This window comes from Natator depressus, chromosome 3, assembly GCF_965152275.1.
Source record: "Natator depressus isolate rNatDep1 chromosome 3, rNatDep2.hap1, whole genome shotgun sequence".
NCBI classification, from domain to species: domain Eukaryota; kingdom Metazoa; phylum Chordata; order Testudines; family Cheloniidae; genus Natator; species Natator depressus.
Genome location: NC_134236.1, coordinates 75787154 through 75802206, shown reverse-complemented (window position 1 = coordinate 75802206; position 15053 = coordinate 75787154). Strand labels below are relative to the sequence as shown.

At 39.0% G+C, this 15053-nt stretch overlaps 1 protein-coding gene across 2 annotated transcripts in view; it reads left to right on the top strand.

Annotated features, from left to right (window-relative positions):
- The window catches only part of FBXL4 (F-box and leucine rich repeat protein 4), a 120313-nt gene that overhangs the window by 43698 nt on the left and 61562 nt on the right, over window positions 1-15053 (top strand). For both annotated transcript variants that reach the window (XM_074948145.1, XM_074948144.1), the window contains exon 5: window positions 3749-3993. In XM_074948145.1, coding sequence (XP_074804246.1) covers window positions 3749-3993 — 245 coding nt within the window. The remainder of the gene's footprint in view (window positions 1-3748; window positions 3994-15053) is intronic.

Sequence of the window (15053 nt, the reverse complement as noted above, 5' to 3'; positions counted from 1 at the left end):
CTGATGAACTCCCTGGGGTTGGTGAGAATCCGTCAGTTCATAACTTTATAAACACCCTGTGCCTTAATGGAGGAAGGGAAATGTTATATACTGTATTTCTGTAATCTTGTATATACATCTTGAGCTCATCGCAAACAACTGAGTTGCTGCAATGTGAGAACATGGGATATGATGACAAAATGGAGATGTAGGATAGATGATTATCTTTACTGTGTATAAAGAGTAACCTTTTCCTTTTTTTCTTTTTGAGTTTGTTCACTGATAATTCTTTAGAGCTGTGAGTGGAGACTTCCAAACTGGTGCTTTGAATGCAGGTTCAATATTTGAATGTTCATGCTGTTGTTCGGCATATATTGGTCTAACGAGTTATCCTCTTTAAAAGCAGGGTAATCTGTACTTTTTCATTTTGGAAAAGAGAAAAAGTATATATCCGATTTGTTATAATTTTTTTTCTGTCTTATCCTAAGAAAACAACTCTCTTTTTGTATTCTGTTTCCTTTCCGTTGAAATCATATATCGGTTTTAAATACCCTCTGTTGTTTTGCTTTGTAACAAAGATGGCAGCTGCCATAATTCTTCATCAGTGCATAGTAAAACAGTTTGAAGGAAACTCCACATGTCATGAGATTAGTTTTCAAAAGCAGATATTCAGTTCAGCTGCGTTCTGGGAGTTGTCCTGAACACAGAATAGTATAGCACATCACATATTCATTATAGTATCAAATTGTACTTTATGCTAGGATACACACACACACACAGAGCAGGTTTTTGACAGACAGCAGACTCTAGACTAGCAATGATTAATGATGGTTAGCCTGTAGGCTTAGGACCTGTTATTTGTTTAATCAAAAGTGAGCAAAAAGTATTTACATCTCAATGTCATAATCTTAGGCGTGGGCTACACGGGGGGAGGGGGCGGGGTTCGAACTAAGATATGCAACATCAGCTACGCTATTCGTGTAGCTGAAGTCGAAGTATCTTAGTTCGACTTACCTGGCCATCCTCACGGCAGCGAGTTGAGCGCAGCGGCTCCCCCGTTGACTCTGCTTACTCCTCCTGCCGAGGTGGAGTACAGGCGTCGATTCGGGGGTCGATTTATCGCATGTAGTTGAGAGGTGATAAATCGATCCCCAGTAGATCGATCGGCGGATAGTGAAGATGTACCCTAAGTGACATTTCATTATCCTTTTTTTTCATTTTAGATATTACAAAATACTCTAATTTTAGTAAATAAAATAAAATGTTGGGATTAACTTTTCTGGTTAAGAGACTGATGTAGTAAGAGATTTCATCTCAGGTGGTATAGAGTTAGTGTTCTGTCAGTTAGGAAATACTTTTAAAATAATTAGTTTAAAGGGACATTGGTGAGCTTTTCATAGTCTTGCCACTGTTTGTCATGCTCAGAAGTCAAAGTATTTTTTTCCATTTAGCCAAACTTTGATGTTCTCCATCTCCAGTTTCATTACAGTTGAAATTAATGTTAATTTATCAGAAATTATGTCAGCATAATTCTGGAAGTAGGTTTTGCTGACTTGTATTCCCTTTGTTGGTCAGGTTGCCCGTTCAACAGGAGAGCACTATAACTCACTAAAGATCTTAGATGAACAGTGGATATTTTACTGCAGTGGAAAAAAACTCGGAAGGAGTGTGACTATTCAGAAAATATATATTTATGGTGGATTATAAAAAATGGAATAGGTGAAAGCTTACAAGCACTGCTATAATTTTAGTGAAAGCATATGTTTTAGAAGTATAATAGAAGCACACAAAGAACTTTGTTGAGCAACTGTAGCTCTAAGTGCATTTCTTAACAATGCAGAAATCAAGGAACTTTAGTTAAGCCAATATTAATGTCATGCTACCTCGACTCCCATGAAGTTATCATTCGTATATCACAATACCTAGAAGCACTAACTCCTCAGCTGTGCAATATATTTCCTTTCTATTGCAACATGTAACCGACCACAAAATGCATGTTCAGTTCTTCACAGTCTCATTGAAATGCACAACCTAAACTCCAACCTCAGCTAGTTAAAAAGAGTTTCCCTGTAAACGTGTACTAGTGAAGTCTGTTGTTTGTACATGGAAGAACATTAAGACTGCAGTTAAAGTTGTGTGGTTGTAAGGAATTGAATGTGTGCACAAATTGTATTGTTTGTATGTTAGAAATTAAAGGACGTGTGAAGCTGAGATTGAGTTTGTGTTTATTATATCTGAGTACTGAATCTAGAGCAGGGTGGGAACCAGATGTTTCATTTTGCAGGGAATTTTGTGACTTAGAAATTTCTTCCATTCTGAAACAGAACGCACAAAAGTGTTGAAATGTCCTGTTAAATGAAAATCTAGTGGGGGGGGTTCATTTTGGGTTCATAGAAATATTTTGTTTTTACAAAATTGAAATGTTTCATTCCTATTTTGATTTGATTTTGTAATATATAAAATTTAAAAAACTGAAATAAAAAAACATGTTCAGTAAAGGTTAAATGGAGCAAAACATTTATTTCAATTTTTGTTTTTAAGCAAACTTTTTTTGTCAAAACTGGCACATTGTTTCTAAATGTTTCGCATTCAACAAATCTGTGTTTAGAGGTCAATAAGTATTCTGTTGGAAAAAATTTTGACGGTCTCTAAATCATTTGCCTTTATGTGTTTGTGTGTGTTAATGTTGACGTAACTGGAGATTTCTTTAATTGTTAGTGAGTGTAATGACTGAATGTATTTTCTATCCATCTTTAATCTAACAAAAGTTTTTGTGTGGTAGTTTTCCTTCCCCCCCTTTTTAAATGAGTATCCATATTTATATTTAGCCATGTTTACAAGTGGAACAAGGTAGGGAAAGCAAGAGTAATTGAAATAGGGCATTATAAGGTGTGTAGTAGGGCTCGGGAGGCAGATTGGGGAGTATTTTGGAGTCATGGCTGTTTGCTTTGGTACTAGCTAAAGAACTTGTGTTCAGAGTTACATCTGGCACAGGGAAGGGATGAACCCCAAGCACAAAGCAAGAATATGATTAGTCTAGGTCTAGGAAAAAAGAGTCAGAAAGTGGGAGTTGTACACTGGTCACATATACTTAGTTGGACTTCAGCCAGAACCATGGGGCCTGGGAGGTGTAGGGCTGAGGCTGAAGCATAGTTGAATCTTACAGCAGGGAACAGAGGGCTAATCCACGGAAGATCAGGGAATGGGGAGATTGGAGCAGAGCAGGGGTGCTGGAACTATTTGTATAGTGGGGGTGCTGAGAGCCATTGAACCAAACTGTAAACCCTGTATATGACGGGAACCACTTCAACCCCGGGGGTGCGGCAGCACTCTTAGTTCCAGCACCTATGGAGCAGAGTCTAATTGTTGTCTGTTGCAAATGTGCTACTAGTTGAAAAACAAATGCAGGGAAGAAGAGAGAGGATGTCAATTCAGTCTCTGATCAACTCAAACAGCAGACTGTGAAGGAAGCTATGTAAACATAGGGTTTACATTTATACAACTGTTTCAATTAGCTTGGGTAAGAAGCTTCTTAATAGTCAGAAAGCTTCTGTTTCTTTTATATGCTGAACTGCTTTTCCTCTGTTGCTTAATGTTATCTAACTGATAAGGTGGTGATTTCTTATTTAATTGTTAATCTATGGTTTATTTGAGGCACTACTTGAAATAAAAATATTAACTTTGTAATTACAGTATATTTTCTTACTGCTTTGCAAGTTTCCCTTCACATTGTGAATTCTGTGATCTGTTTTTTGTGTTTTTAATGTAGCTCATTCAGTTGATATTGAGTCACCTTACAGTACCAGACCTGTGTAGACTAGCACAGACTTGTAAGCTACTATATCAGCATTGCTGTGATCCTCTACAATACATTCACCTCAGTTTACAACCCTACTGGGCAAGGATAAATGACACATCTCTGGAATACCTACTGTCTCGCTGCACTCTCGTCCAGTGGCTGAATTTATCTTGGACAGGAAACAGGGGAGCCATATCTGTTTCTGGATTTAGCAGGTCAGTGCTCAAAATACTGAGGTATTACAGCAGGCTCTGTTTTCTGAGATGCTGTTCAGTAGTTTTGTTATTAAATATTTAAAAGTCTTTAGACCTCATGCTTGTAGGAAAAGGCAGGCATGCAGCTTCTTTGTGTTTTACCATGAAGGGCAGGATTTTTTGATGTAGGAAAATATTCACTTCAATACATTTTCCAGCTAAAACAATAAGAAATTGTATACAACGATAGAAGCCATATATATATATATATATACATATAATATATCTCATCTGCGCATGCCAAATGGTACATACAGAAAAAGTTTCTCTTAATAAGACCTCATGTTAACTTTCTTCTGTAATATTGAGACTCCTATTGTAATTATGCTATAAAAAATCTTTCACAAATAATACATTCAAAATTGTCCTTGATATAGATGAAGCCATTAAATGTCCGTATTTTGGAATTGCTGTGATATTGAACTGATTATATTTCTCACTGTGTACTGTATGAAAGAGAACTGTCAAAAAGAGGTCCTGTAAATTACTAAAGCACAAACTCAGATATATTACTGAAAGTCTGCTTTCAGCGAATTGATAAATTTAGTGAACTAGCTCATGGACAGAGCTAGTAAGTGATGTATGGGATTATATTTTCAGATCATTCATTAGGCCAGGATCCAGCAAACTGCTTCATATTGGGGGTGAGTCCCTGAGCCTATGAAGAGTCTCACTGAAGTAAATGAGTCTCCGTGTGGGCAAATGAGTCAACCCATGTGGAGCAGCTTGCAGGAGTGGGACCCTAAGTAATCACTGGAGTGTAATGTAAATTAAAATATTTTCACATGCACCTTCATGCCAAACTGGAAAAAATGACTATGTACTGGTAGTAGTTCATTAAAAACAGCTAAATTGCAGGGACACTTTTCTGTACAACCACTATGTTCCTGGCTTGCTAACATGTATAATTCTCTGCTTTTTTGCTCATTTGCCTTAAACAGTATCTATCAGGGCACTTCACTGTAAACAGAAAATGACTTCTTTAAACAAAAGATAACCAGCTGATGAAAGCTGAACTTCACTGATAAAACAGAAATGTTTAGTCTAATGTAACTTTTTTTCTGTATATTCTCTCTACTCACATATATTCATTTCTGATACATTTTTGCACTACTGCAAACCCTTTTCCCTTTCGGAGTACAAAATACACTGAAAATTCCTCTTTTTTGCTAAATATCATTCAAGATGCATGTCTCCTTATATGTAGATTTATAGGAAACAAGACATTACATAATTTAATATACAAAAGCATCTCCTAATGATGGATGTGCGGTTAGATACATTTGGTTTCTGCTGTCATATAGATTCTCAGTAGTGTCATTTCTATTAACTCAGCTTGTTGAAAACTAGAAGTGCGTGCAAGTTCAAGCTTATATAGATAAACAGTACAACTTTCTTTTTTTTTCATATGCAGTACAGATTAACCTCCGAAAATCTAATGCATGATATTTAACTGTATTAGTTAGACATTGGTGTTATTGGTAGTGGAATAACTGCCCAAATTCAAAGGATTACAAACTCTGCAAAATAACAACATGACATTATTGGTCTAGGATAGGGTTCATTTACTGATTGGCCCTTTTACTTGTCCATGGAAGTGATAGCTGCAGTGATTTCTAGTCAGCATTCCCAGAATAAACACTAAATATTCATAACTTGATTAATGAATAATCTGAATAAGCATAGCCTATTTATGTTCATAAGTGAACAAGATTTATTTAGAACAATTTTAAGAAAAAAGTGTTCTCTCAGACGATTGCTAAATGATCTGTATTTTTAGGAGTTATGCAGAAAAAAGGCATGCAGCCAGTTGGGTTTTTGGGAGGTTTTTTTGGCCGAGGCTTGTTAGTCATGCATTTATACCAGACCCTTAAGAATCAGGACTAGTGAACTAAATTATTGGTTTTATTTAAATATACCATTTACGCAGGATTTTCACTCTTGAGTAAAAATGTTCTATCTTTTTTATGTTTTGGCCAGTTTTTTGAAAGATTTTACTGTGAGGACACATATCTTGAAGTGCTCTCTGTTTTATCTCTTTTGCTCTGTAGAGATGTCTTTCTGTTTTTATAAACAATTTTAAAAAGACAAAGTTTTCTGTTTCATCACTGGGCATTGACCGGTTTCTGTCATTTTCTGGCACAGAGAAAGGGAAGTCTGCTTCCCATTTGGTTATTGCTAAATGAATTTGAGTGTGTTTTAAGGGAGCATAGATGGTAGAGGAGCTCTCATTTCTCATAGGCATTAGTGTGAATTCCTTTTGTAATATGGCCACTTCCTAGGTAAAGGTGGACCTTCCTGAACAGAGGAAATCTATCAAGTGGCCTTTTAGCATTCCACATACAGCTTCACGTGCCTCCATTATCTGGATGTTGGACCTTCCTCTGATGCAGTTTAAAAATCATATTGTAAACAAATTACATTCTCTATCAATTTTACTAATACTACCTCAGATAACTTAAAGTGAAATATATTTTAAAAATCAAATATTTTGCTAAGTGTGGGTGAAATTCTGGCCTCATTTCAGCCAGTGGCAAAACTCCCATCAGGGTGGATTTGATTTAAATCAAATTGATTTAAATCACTAGTCAGGAAGATTCGATTCAATCATGGATTTCTACATAAAAGTGCATTCTTGTTGGTTGTTTTAACCTTATTACATAGTCTTCACAACTCAGAGATAGATGTAGGTTTCATTTTTAGAAGGTACACACTATATATTTTTAAAGTGATTTATTTTGAAAACTTTTCAGATTAGTTTTACAGCTGTATCAGAAAATGAATGATTGGTTATTTTATTTACCAAAGGTAGTTGAAGCAGATATTTATGAAATCACTGGGAGGTGAACTATCTCCAATTCAACAGGTTAATCATTAATATTTGGAGGATTTTCTTGCTATGCTGTATTAGGAGGAGAACATCACCAGACAGACATTTAAATTGTTTTATTCAACTACGTTATGTATTCTGGATTTTTTTTCTTCAACACCAAACATATAGTATTTTAACAAAGCAAGCCTATGAATTTTTTAATTTAGTTAAACATTCAAGTTTTTTAAAATCAGGTTTGTTTTTGTTAAAATTGCTTTTAACTAAAATAGTTAAATGAAATATTTAAAAAAAATTAAATCGACTTCGTGTCATCTAGGTCAACATGAGAAACTTAAAATATTGGCTTCCGCAGCTAACTCAGTCGTCTTCACCTTCATTTTCCTGTTCATAATCTGGAAAAGAAAAACAAGCTTTCCTGCTTTTTCAGGTCCCACACGATTTCTCAATTTAGAATGATTAGTTCAAAGGAAGAAAATATTCTTTCTACACCGACAGAAGAAGCTGCTGCTGTTAAAAGTGAGATTATCACTTCAACACTCTCTGAATCCAAATGCTAAAGTGACTTCCACCAGTTCACTGGTGTGACTTTCTTTAAAACATCATCAGCAAACCTATTTCTTGAATGGTTCACCCTTAGCTCTGAAGTTTATTATAGTTAGCATTATGGAGGGATGACTGCTGGATGTCCATGTCATAGCCAACTCCTCTTCTTCAGCAGTTAAGGTCTGACCCTGGTACCAAGTATTGAGAATATTTGCAAGAAAATGAGCTGGAGATAGTGCTTGTCCCATTTGTTTTTTTAATACTTGTAATTTAACTCTGTCATTACATATTTCTCTTTTTAAGATCTCACTCAGTTCCTTCCAAATTTCAACAGCGTCAGCAATAGAAGAGCTATTTCCCTGCATTTTGTTCAAGGCTACAGAAATAGGCTTCAGGATACTCAGCATATGTTCAACATTTCTCTTAAGCCCAATGTTGAGAACTTTGGCTGTGAGAGTGCCATCTATTTTTTCAGGATTTTGTTCACAAACTGTCGTCAGATTAGGCCAGTTCTTGATATAGTGCTCAAAACAGTCCACTGCTGAGTTACATCACAGGTCTTGTAGGAGACTTAGTTTGTTTCCTCCAACTTTTTTCAGAGCAGCTGCTGCAAAGTTGTTGTTATGGAAGTATTTTGCAACTTCAACAACATTAGGCTTATTTCTGAAACACTGAAGTCTTTGGCTAGGAGGTGCACTGCAACCATATGTTATTAGCTTGGGACTCTCTTCTAAATAATTTTGTCTCATCTTGGATGCATTTGCAGCATTGTCTGTGACCAAGCTTCATATTAGACATTTGAATTTTTTTTCACAGTTTCTTATAGCTTTTACTGCTGCTACTTGTAAGTTTTCTGCTGTGTGTGCATTTCCTGATGTCTCAATTGTTTCTGTAAGGAAGACATTCCCTTCTTCTATTGTCCCACAAGCACATACAACAGGATCATTGTGGACATTGCTCCATGCATCAAGACTCAGGTTAATAATTTTACCGTCTAGACCTTTTGCACACTGCTTAATTCCTCTTTCATACACTTTATCCAGCAGTTTGCCTGCGACATCTGCTCTGTTGGGTGAACTGTAGCCTGGTCTTAATGACTGAACCATGTTAATGAAGTGTGGGTTCAACTTCTCAATCATACAGAAAGGAGAGTTTGTTGCATAAACAAACCGGGAAATTTTTTCATCAATTACCTCTTTTTGTAATCTGCTGGTTCTTATCACAAACTTATCTATGGTTGTTTCTGGATGATGGAGATTTTTTTTTCTTTTTGCTACAGTTGATATACTGTGGCTATATGACATACATGATGTAACTGAAACACTATCATTGGCAGATAACTCTGAAACTATAGAAAATAATGGTGATCTTGAAAGTGGATAGTCTTCAGAATCCTATATGTTGAGGATGGCTTCTCCCAAACAAAATAAGTCAATACAGTTATTTAGTTACGATTACCATACTGCTCATTTAGTATTACTCATTGCATTCATTGACACTCAGTAGTACTTTAAAAGTAAAATTGTAAAAGGAAGATCTGCCTATTTCAGCTATTTATTTTTTATCACAACTGCATCTAAAATGATAGAACCATAGAGTAACAACTATATTTTTTGCTCAAACATGAGAAGTCAAGAATAGTCCAGAAGGAAGACTGGCGGTCCTTAAGAAAGAAATATGAAATAAAAAAGTTTACCAACCTGAAGATCCTGCATGTTCAGACATGTTCCTTTCATCATCTTCAACGCAGTTTCCTCCTGAGAAGGAACACTTCTCATGATGTTGTTTCATTCGGCAACCAAGCCTTGCATTTCTTTGTTGCACTGTTTGCATTTTGCACGCATGCCTGTCTTACCCACAGGTAGAGGAACTTCATTAAATTATTCCCAAACCGAGTCTCTTTTACAGCTTGCTGCCATTATAGGTTTTCCCTTCTAGTGAGAGAATGGTATGATAGATCGCAAATCAAAGAAGGCTACACTCAGAAAGACCTCAAGACTTCTGGAATATGCTGTTCAGACAGTTTCACTTTTGTTTCTACTGCCTGTCCCTCCCTTCTCACATTTATCTGCAGACTTCTTTTCCTTGTCCAGGTCTATTCCGCCTACAACAATCTTCTATTCATTGAACTTTTTGAAACTTTGCACTTTTAGAGAAAGGTAAGGCACTTTTTGACTCTGTACACAAATTTGCAGAGGGACAATAGGGTTGAGGTCTGTTATTTCTATATATATTATTTATTTAGTTTAAAACATTTTTGCTGTTAACAAGCATGTTATCTCTGGAGACACAAATCATCAGTTTGAGAAATGCAAAACTAAGCATCTCTGATGGTATCTTCTAGACTGAGCACTGAGTCCCATTGGGTAGATGGAAAGATTGACCTAAATAATCTATACAGAAGCCCCTGGAACCCCACAAAATTGGGTCCCTAATCCATGAACTATTGGAACTCATTTACAAAACTTTTCTTAAACATTACATGAATATGTCTCATACTGTAGAATTAGAATTTATAATCCCTATTCCATGATGAGATGTTTTGAGCTACAATGTAGCTTAATTAAAACTATCTTTAGATAGGTTTTTTTCCTCAAAAAGCATTTTATCAAAAAAAAATCCAAATTAAAAAAAAAAATCAGATTTTTTTTTTATTTAATCATTGCTTTTTATCCACCCTGACTCACACTGACTTCTGTGGGGCCAGGATTTCATCCTATGTAATTTAAATTGACAGCATTCCTCTAAAATAACCATATGTAAATGACTTTTAAGAAACGTTCTTTGTTTATACTTTGATCAGTTAAACAGGTAAGTATTCTTGGAAGTCATTATTTTAAAATGTAAGGGTCTAGAAAAAATGGAATAATTTAAGAAATCTGACTAAAATAAACTTTGTCATGAGATGATAGAATGCTTCAGGCACGTGAACATCCTGAGGCAAAGCTGACGGTAATTTAACTTATTGATAATGTCCATTAGGGTTACAGAAGAATATCATAACTGTTTCACTTCAGAGTATTACAGAAAATAACTAAACTCCTATAATTTGGGTAGAAATAAAGGGGGGAGGGGAACTGAAATGGAAAAAGGAGACATAGCAGGTATTAAAAAGTGAGATGAGTATTTGAATAATCTGTGATGTATCTATGCCAAAATGACAAGTATGGAGTGTCAGCAGGAAGAGACTATGAGAAGTCTTATAACATAAATAACATTATTATTCAGTTGGTGTTAGAGACGTAGTAGATTAATTCACACAACTGGAATGTCCGTGTAGATGGACATGACCTGCTCAGGAAAGTAAGGCAAGGGATCAAGTGATGCTGTGAAATATATCAAGACTCTGTACAAATGAACTGAGGTGAAAAAGGAAAAATCCCTCTGGATTAAAGGGACCTTATCAACTAAAAATTACATTTGAAAATCGGTTACTTTATCTTTATACATTAGATTATTAAAGTGAAACAATGGAAATATCCAATTTACATATTGGCCTTTATGCTCTTTGTTTACTTTTTAAATTTGTTTTATACAATGAAAATCATTAAATTGGTTATACTTTCAGTTCTTAGTGTTGCCATGTTTACGTTTCATGTACTGAAAAAAGGCCCACCAAATTGCTGACAGATATAGGGACAGTTGTAGTACCTGAAATTACTTTTAACTTGCTTGTAAACCTAGCATAGCAGAACACAGAATTGTCTGTGTTCTTGAATTCTAGGGACAACTATTTTTTGTTTCAGAGGGTAGAGGAAACATCTAAGGCTAGCTATTTTAGAGGTGGTATTAATAGCTTGGAAATGGTGTATTAGTTACCTTAATTGTGTGGAGTGCAAGTGGGTTTTTGTTTTTTAAGGAAAAAAACAATCCAGTGAACTTTTTTCAGCTTAATCCTGTTTTAAAACCTTAATGACACTCTGAAGTATTTGCATGAATATAAGGTATGCAAAAGTTTTTTGACTCTAGAACATTCAGGATTTTAATTACAAATCTGTGAATGAAAAATTTATTAACAGTCAGAACAGAAATGACAAGAGTACCAAGGTTCTACCATGCCTAGTATGAAACAGCGTTCTAAAACTCTGGAAGCCAAGAGAGGAGTTGAAATGGGTGAAGTCATTGGTAAGGGTACATTTATGTCGCGGAGATCACAGAAGTCATGGAATCCATGGTTTCCAGAGACCTCTGTAACATTTTCTGCTTCAGTCCCAGGCTGGGGCACTGGAGCCCTCAGCCAGTGAGGGTCATGGCAGGGTTCCAGCAACTGATGACAGCCTCCTGAGAGGGCCCCCACAGGGCTCCAGTGACAGGCGACAGCCCTCGCTCGGGTGAGCAGCTGGGGATGTCCAGTTTTTTCTTCGGGAAATATGGCCACCCCGCAGTGCCCAGCCACCATAGGTGGGGGGAGGGGTCCCCCTGCAGTGCCCAGCCACCATAGGTGGGGGGAAGGGTCCCCCTGCAGCTCCCAGCCAACACGGTGGTGGGCAAAACCATGGAGCCGCAACAGCCTTGGGTGCTGGATCCCCCACTTCTTCGAGTGTTGTCCCTGTGGGTGCTCCACTTCAGGTGATGGTGCGTCCTGGTGCTATTGATCAGAGATTTTCAGTAGCAGTGCCTGGTCAGGCCGCACGTGCGCAGCAGCTGTCTCGCGGTGCCATTTGAGTCTCTTCAGTGTGCGCATGGCCCAACCCCCTCAGTTCTTCTCAACTGTCCTCGGCTGAAGACAGAGCTCAGGGCAGTGAGACAGCTTCTTCCCCTAGAGATAGAAAAATAGATAATTAGATAAAAATTGCTCAGTTAAAAATATTTTTCCTTGGATAAGTTAGTTAATTGTTTGTTAATTGGAAAAAAAACTTTGTTTTTCTTCGTTTCCAAGTTCACGACTCCCTGTGGAGCACGATCCATTAAAAAGGGTCCTGAGTGGACCAAAGCTTACTTTAGCCATGTCAAGCTCCCCTGGCTTCAAAAGTTGTGGCTCTTTCAAGGAGGCTATGCCACGCTCTGGGCACTCCCTCTGCATCAGATGCCTCACGGACACACACATACCATCCAAGTGCATCCACTGCAACAATTTGAAGGCGAGAGCCAGGCGCGACTGGGATCTACGCCTCAAAATGATCCTAATGGAGAAATCACTCCAACCTGGATCTGAGAAGGACACCCAGAAGCCTTCTCCTAAGTGCTCTCCAACTCGGTTTGAACCAACCATGAGCACAGCTCCACCCTCTCAAGAAAAGAGGAAGCGAGTCTCTACCTCTCCGCAGAGGGAACCTCACAGAAAGAAATAGTCCCCTGTGAGGTCATTGCTAGTGGTGCTGACGGTCCCGAGAGTCAGTACCTTCAACTTTCCCAGCACCTCCACCATTGGACGCACCGCTCATAGGAACAAGGAGTCGAGACCGCAAACATGCTATGTCTCCTCCTTGGCACCGACAGTACTGACGCCCATGTTGGCGATGGTGCCGGCCATACAACCGCCACTGGTGTCGACGCGTGTCTCAGCGCCACCACCTTCCTCGGCAGCATCGCCTCCCCCAGCACCCACAGATGGCACCGCAGTGGGGCCACCGGCCCTGACAAAGGCGAAAGAGAAGATGCCTAGACACCCAACGTCTACTACTAAGATATCGGTACCGCACTCACCAGCACTGCAACAATTCCTGACTCAGAGGGACATCACTTTTGCGTTGGTGCCAGAATCACCTCTCCTCGGCACTATCACACAACCAACTTCGGCTATGACACCATCAATGTTTAGTGACAGTGATGATGAGGACCAAGAGGAGGGAGTGTTTTCACCATAGGGCTCGCCCACACCTCAACGAAAACCTACTGGAGGCACAGTGCGGCATAAAATCCACCAGACACAACCTTACTATCCATGGTATGGACCCCCATGGATGGGTACTCATATGGCATTCCCAATGCAATGGCCACCATGGGACCCCTGGGCAGCATACAAAGCCCAATATGCTCAAACCTCCTCACCGCCTATGGTATAGCTCCGGTCCCCTTCTGTATCCCCAGGGCCGACAACATCAGTAGCCACGGAGGAGATGGGCAATGAACCAGAGGAAGAGACTGCCCCCGAAGCAGTGTCACCTGAACATAACTCTTCCTCTTCTCCAGATGAAGCCATCATGCCAACTCCACCTACCATGGCTGACAACTTTAAACAATTTCAAGAGCTATTCAAATGCATAGCGGTCAGCCAAGACATCCCTCTAGAGGAAGTCCAAGAGTACCAACACAAACTATTAAAAATTCTACAATCATCTTCTGCGTCAAAAATTGCCCTGACCATAAACAATACCATCTCCGAGCCTGCAGAAACAGTATGACAGACCCCAGCCACCGCCCCACCAACATGCAAATGGGCGGACCTTAAATATTATGTTCCAGCCAAGGGCATAGACTTCCTGTTTGTCCATCCACAACCAAATTCTCTAGTGGTGGAAGCAGCAAACCACCAGGACAAACAATCCCAACACCACTCTACGTCACAGGATAAAGACCACCAGCGTCTAGACCTCTTAGGTCGCAAGGTCTACACCTCCTCAATGCTACAGTTCCACATTGCCAACTACAGTGCTCTCTTGGCTAAATGTGACTTTGACAATTTTGGGAAACTCTTTGGGTTTACTGCAGACATACCAGAAGACAGGAGAGCACAATTTAAATCAGTCCTGATCGAGGGACAATTCGTGGCCCATGGCCTTACAGGGCTTCCTGGACAGCACCAATTCTGCAGCCCTTACCACAGTTACAGCGATAGTGATGCGCAGAGACTCATGGCTGCTATCATCTGGCATACCAAAAGAGCTCCAAATAAAGGTTGAGGACCTACTTTTCAATAAGGACAAACTGTTTTCAGTTAAAACCGATGAAGTCCTATGAAGGACTCTCTAGCGACCCTTCGTACACTTGGCATATATACACCACCCCCAAAAAAGAAGCGGTACCAACGAAACAAAGATACTCAATATACCCGCCCTCAATCCAGGCCGTACAAGGCAGGCAGACACAGAAATAGACCACCTCAGTGCCAGCAGACACAACCACAACAAGCAGTGTCCCAACCATCAGGGAACAAACCACAGTTTTGAAGGCTTGGTTGAGGGTCTGAATGACTTCCCCTTAACACCAGCACCTACCTGCCCATTTGGTCACCGCCTACAGCATTTTTACCAAGCTTGGGAGCATATTACACACGAGACCGTTGTGTCTTAGAAGTAGTTCATTCAGGCTATTCCATCCCTTTTACTTCTTGCCCCCCTGCCGTCCCTCTTCAGGGACCGTTCTCGCTAGCACCTTCTAAGACTGGAAGTAGATCGTCTACTACAGCTAGGGGCCGTGAAATCAGTACCAACGCAAAACAGAGGAGGAAGACTTTTTATTCTCACTATTTCTTGACCCAGAATAAAAGTGGTGGATGGCGACTGATACAAGACCTATGAAAACTCAATAAATTTGCACACTCCCCAGAATTGAAGGTGGTTACCTTAGGTACAATAATCCCAGTGCTGGAACAGGGGGACTGGTTTTCAGCTCTCAACCTGCAAGATGCATATTTTCACATCTCAATACATCCGGCTCATAGACAATTCCTCCAGTTACAGTGGGACATGACCATTTCCAGTAC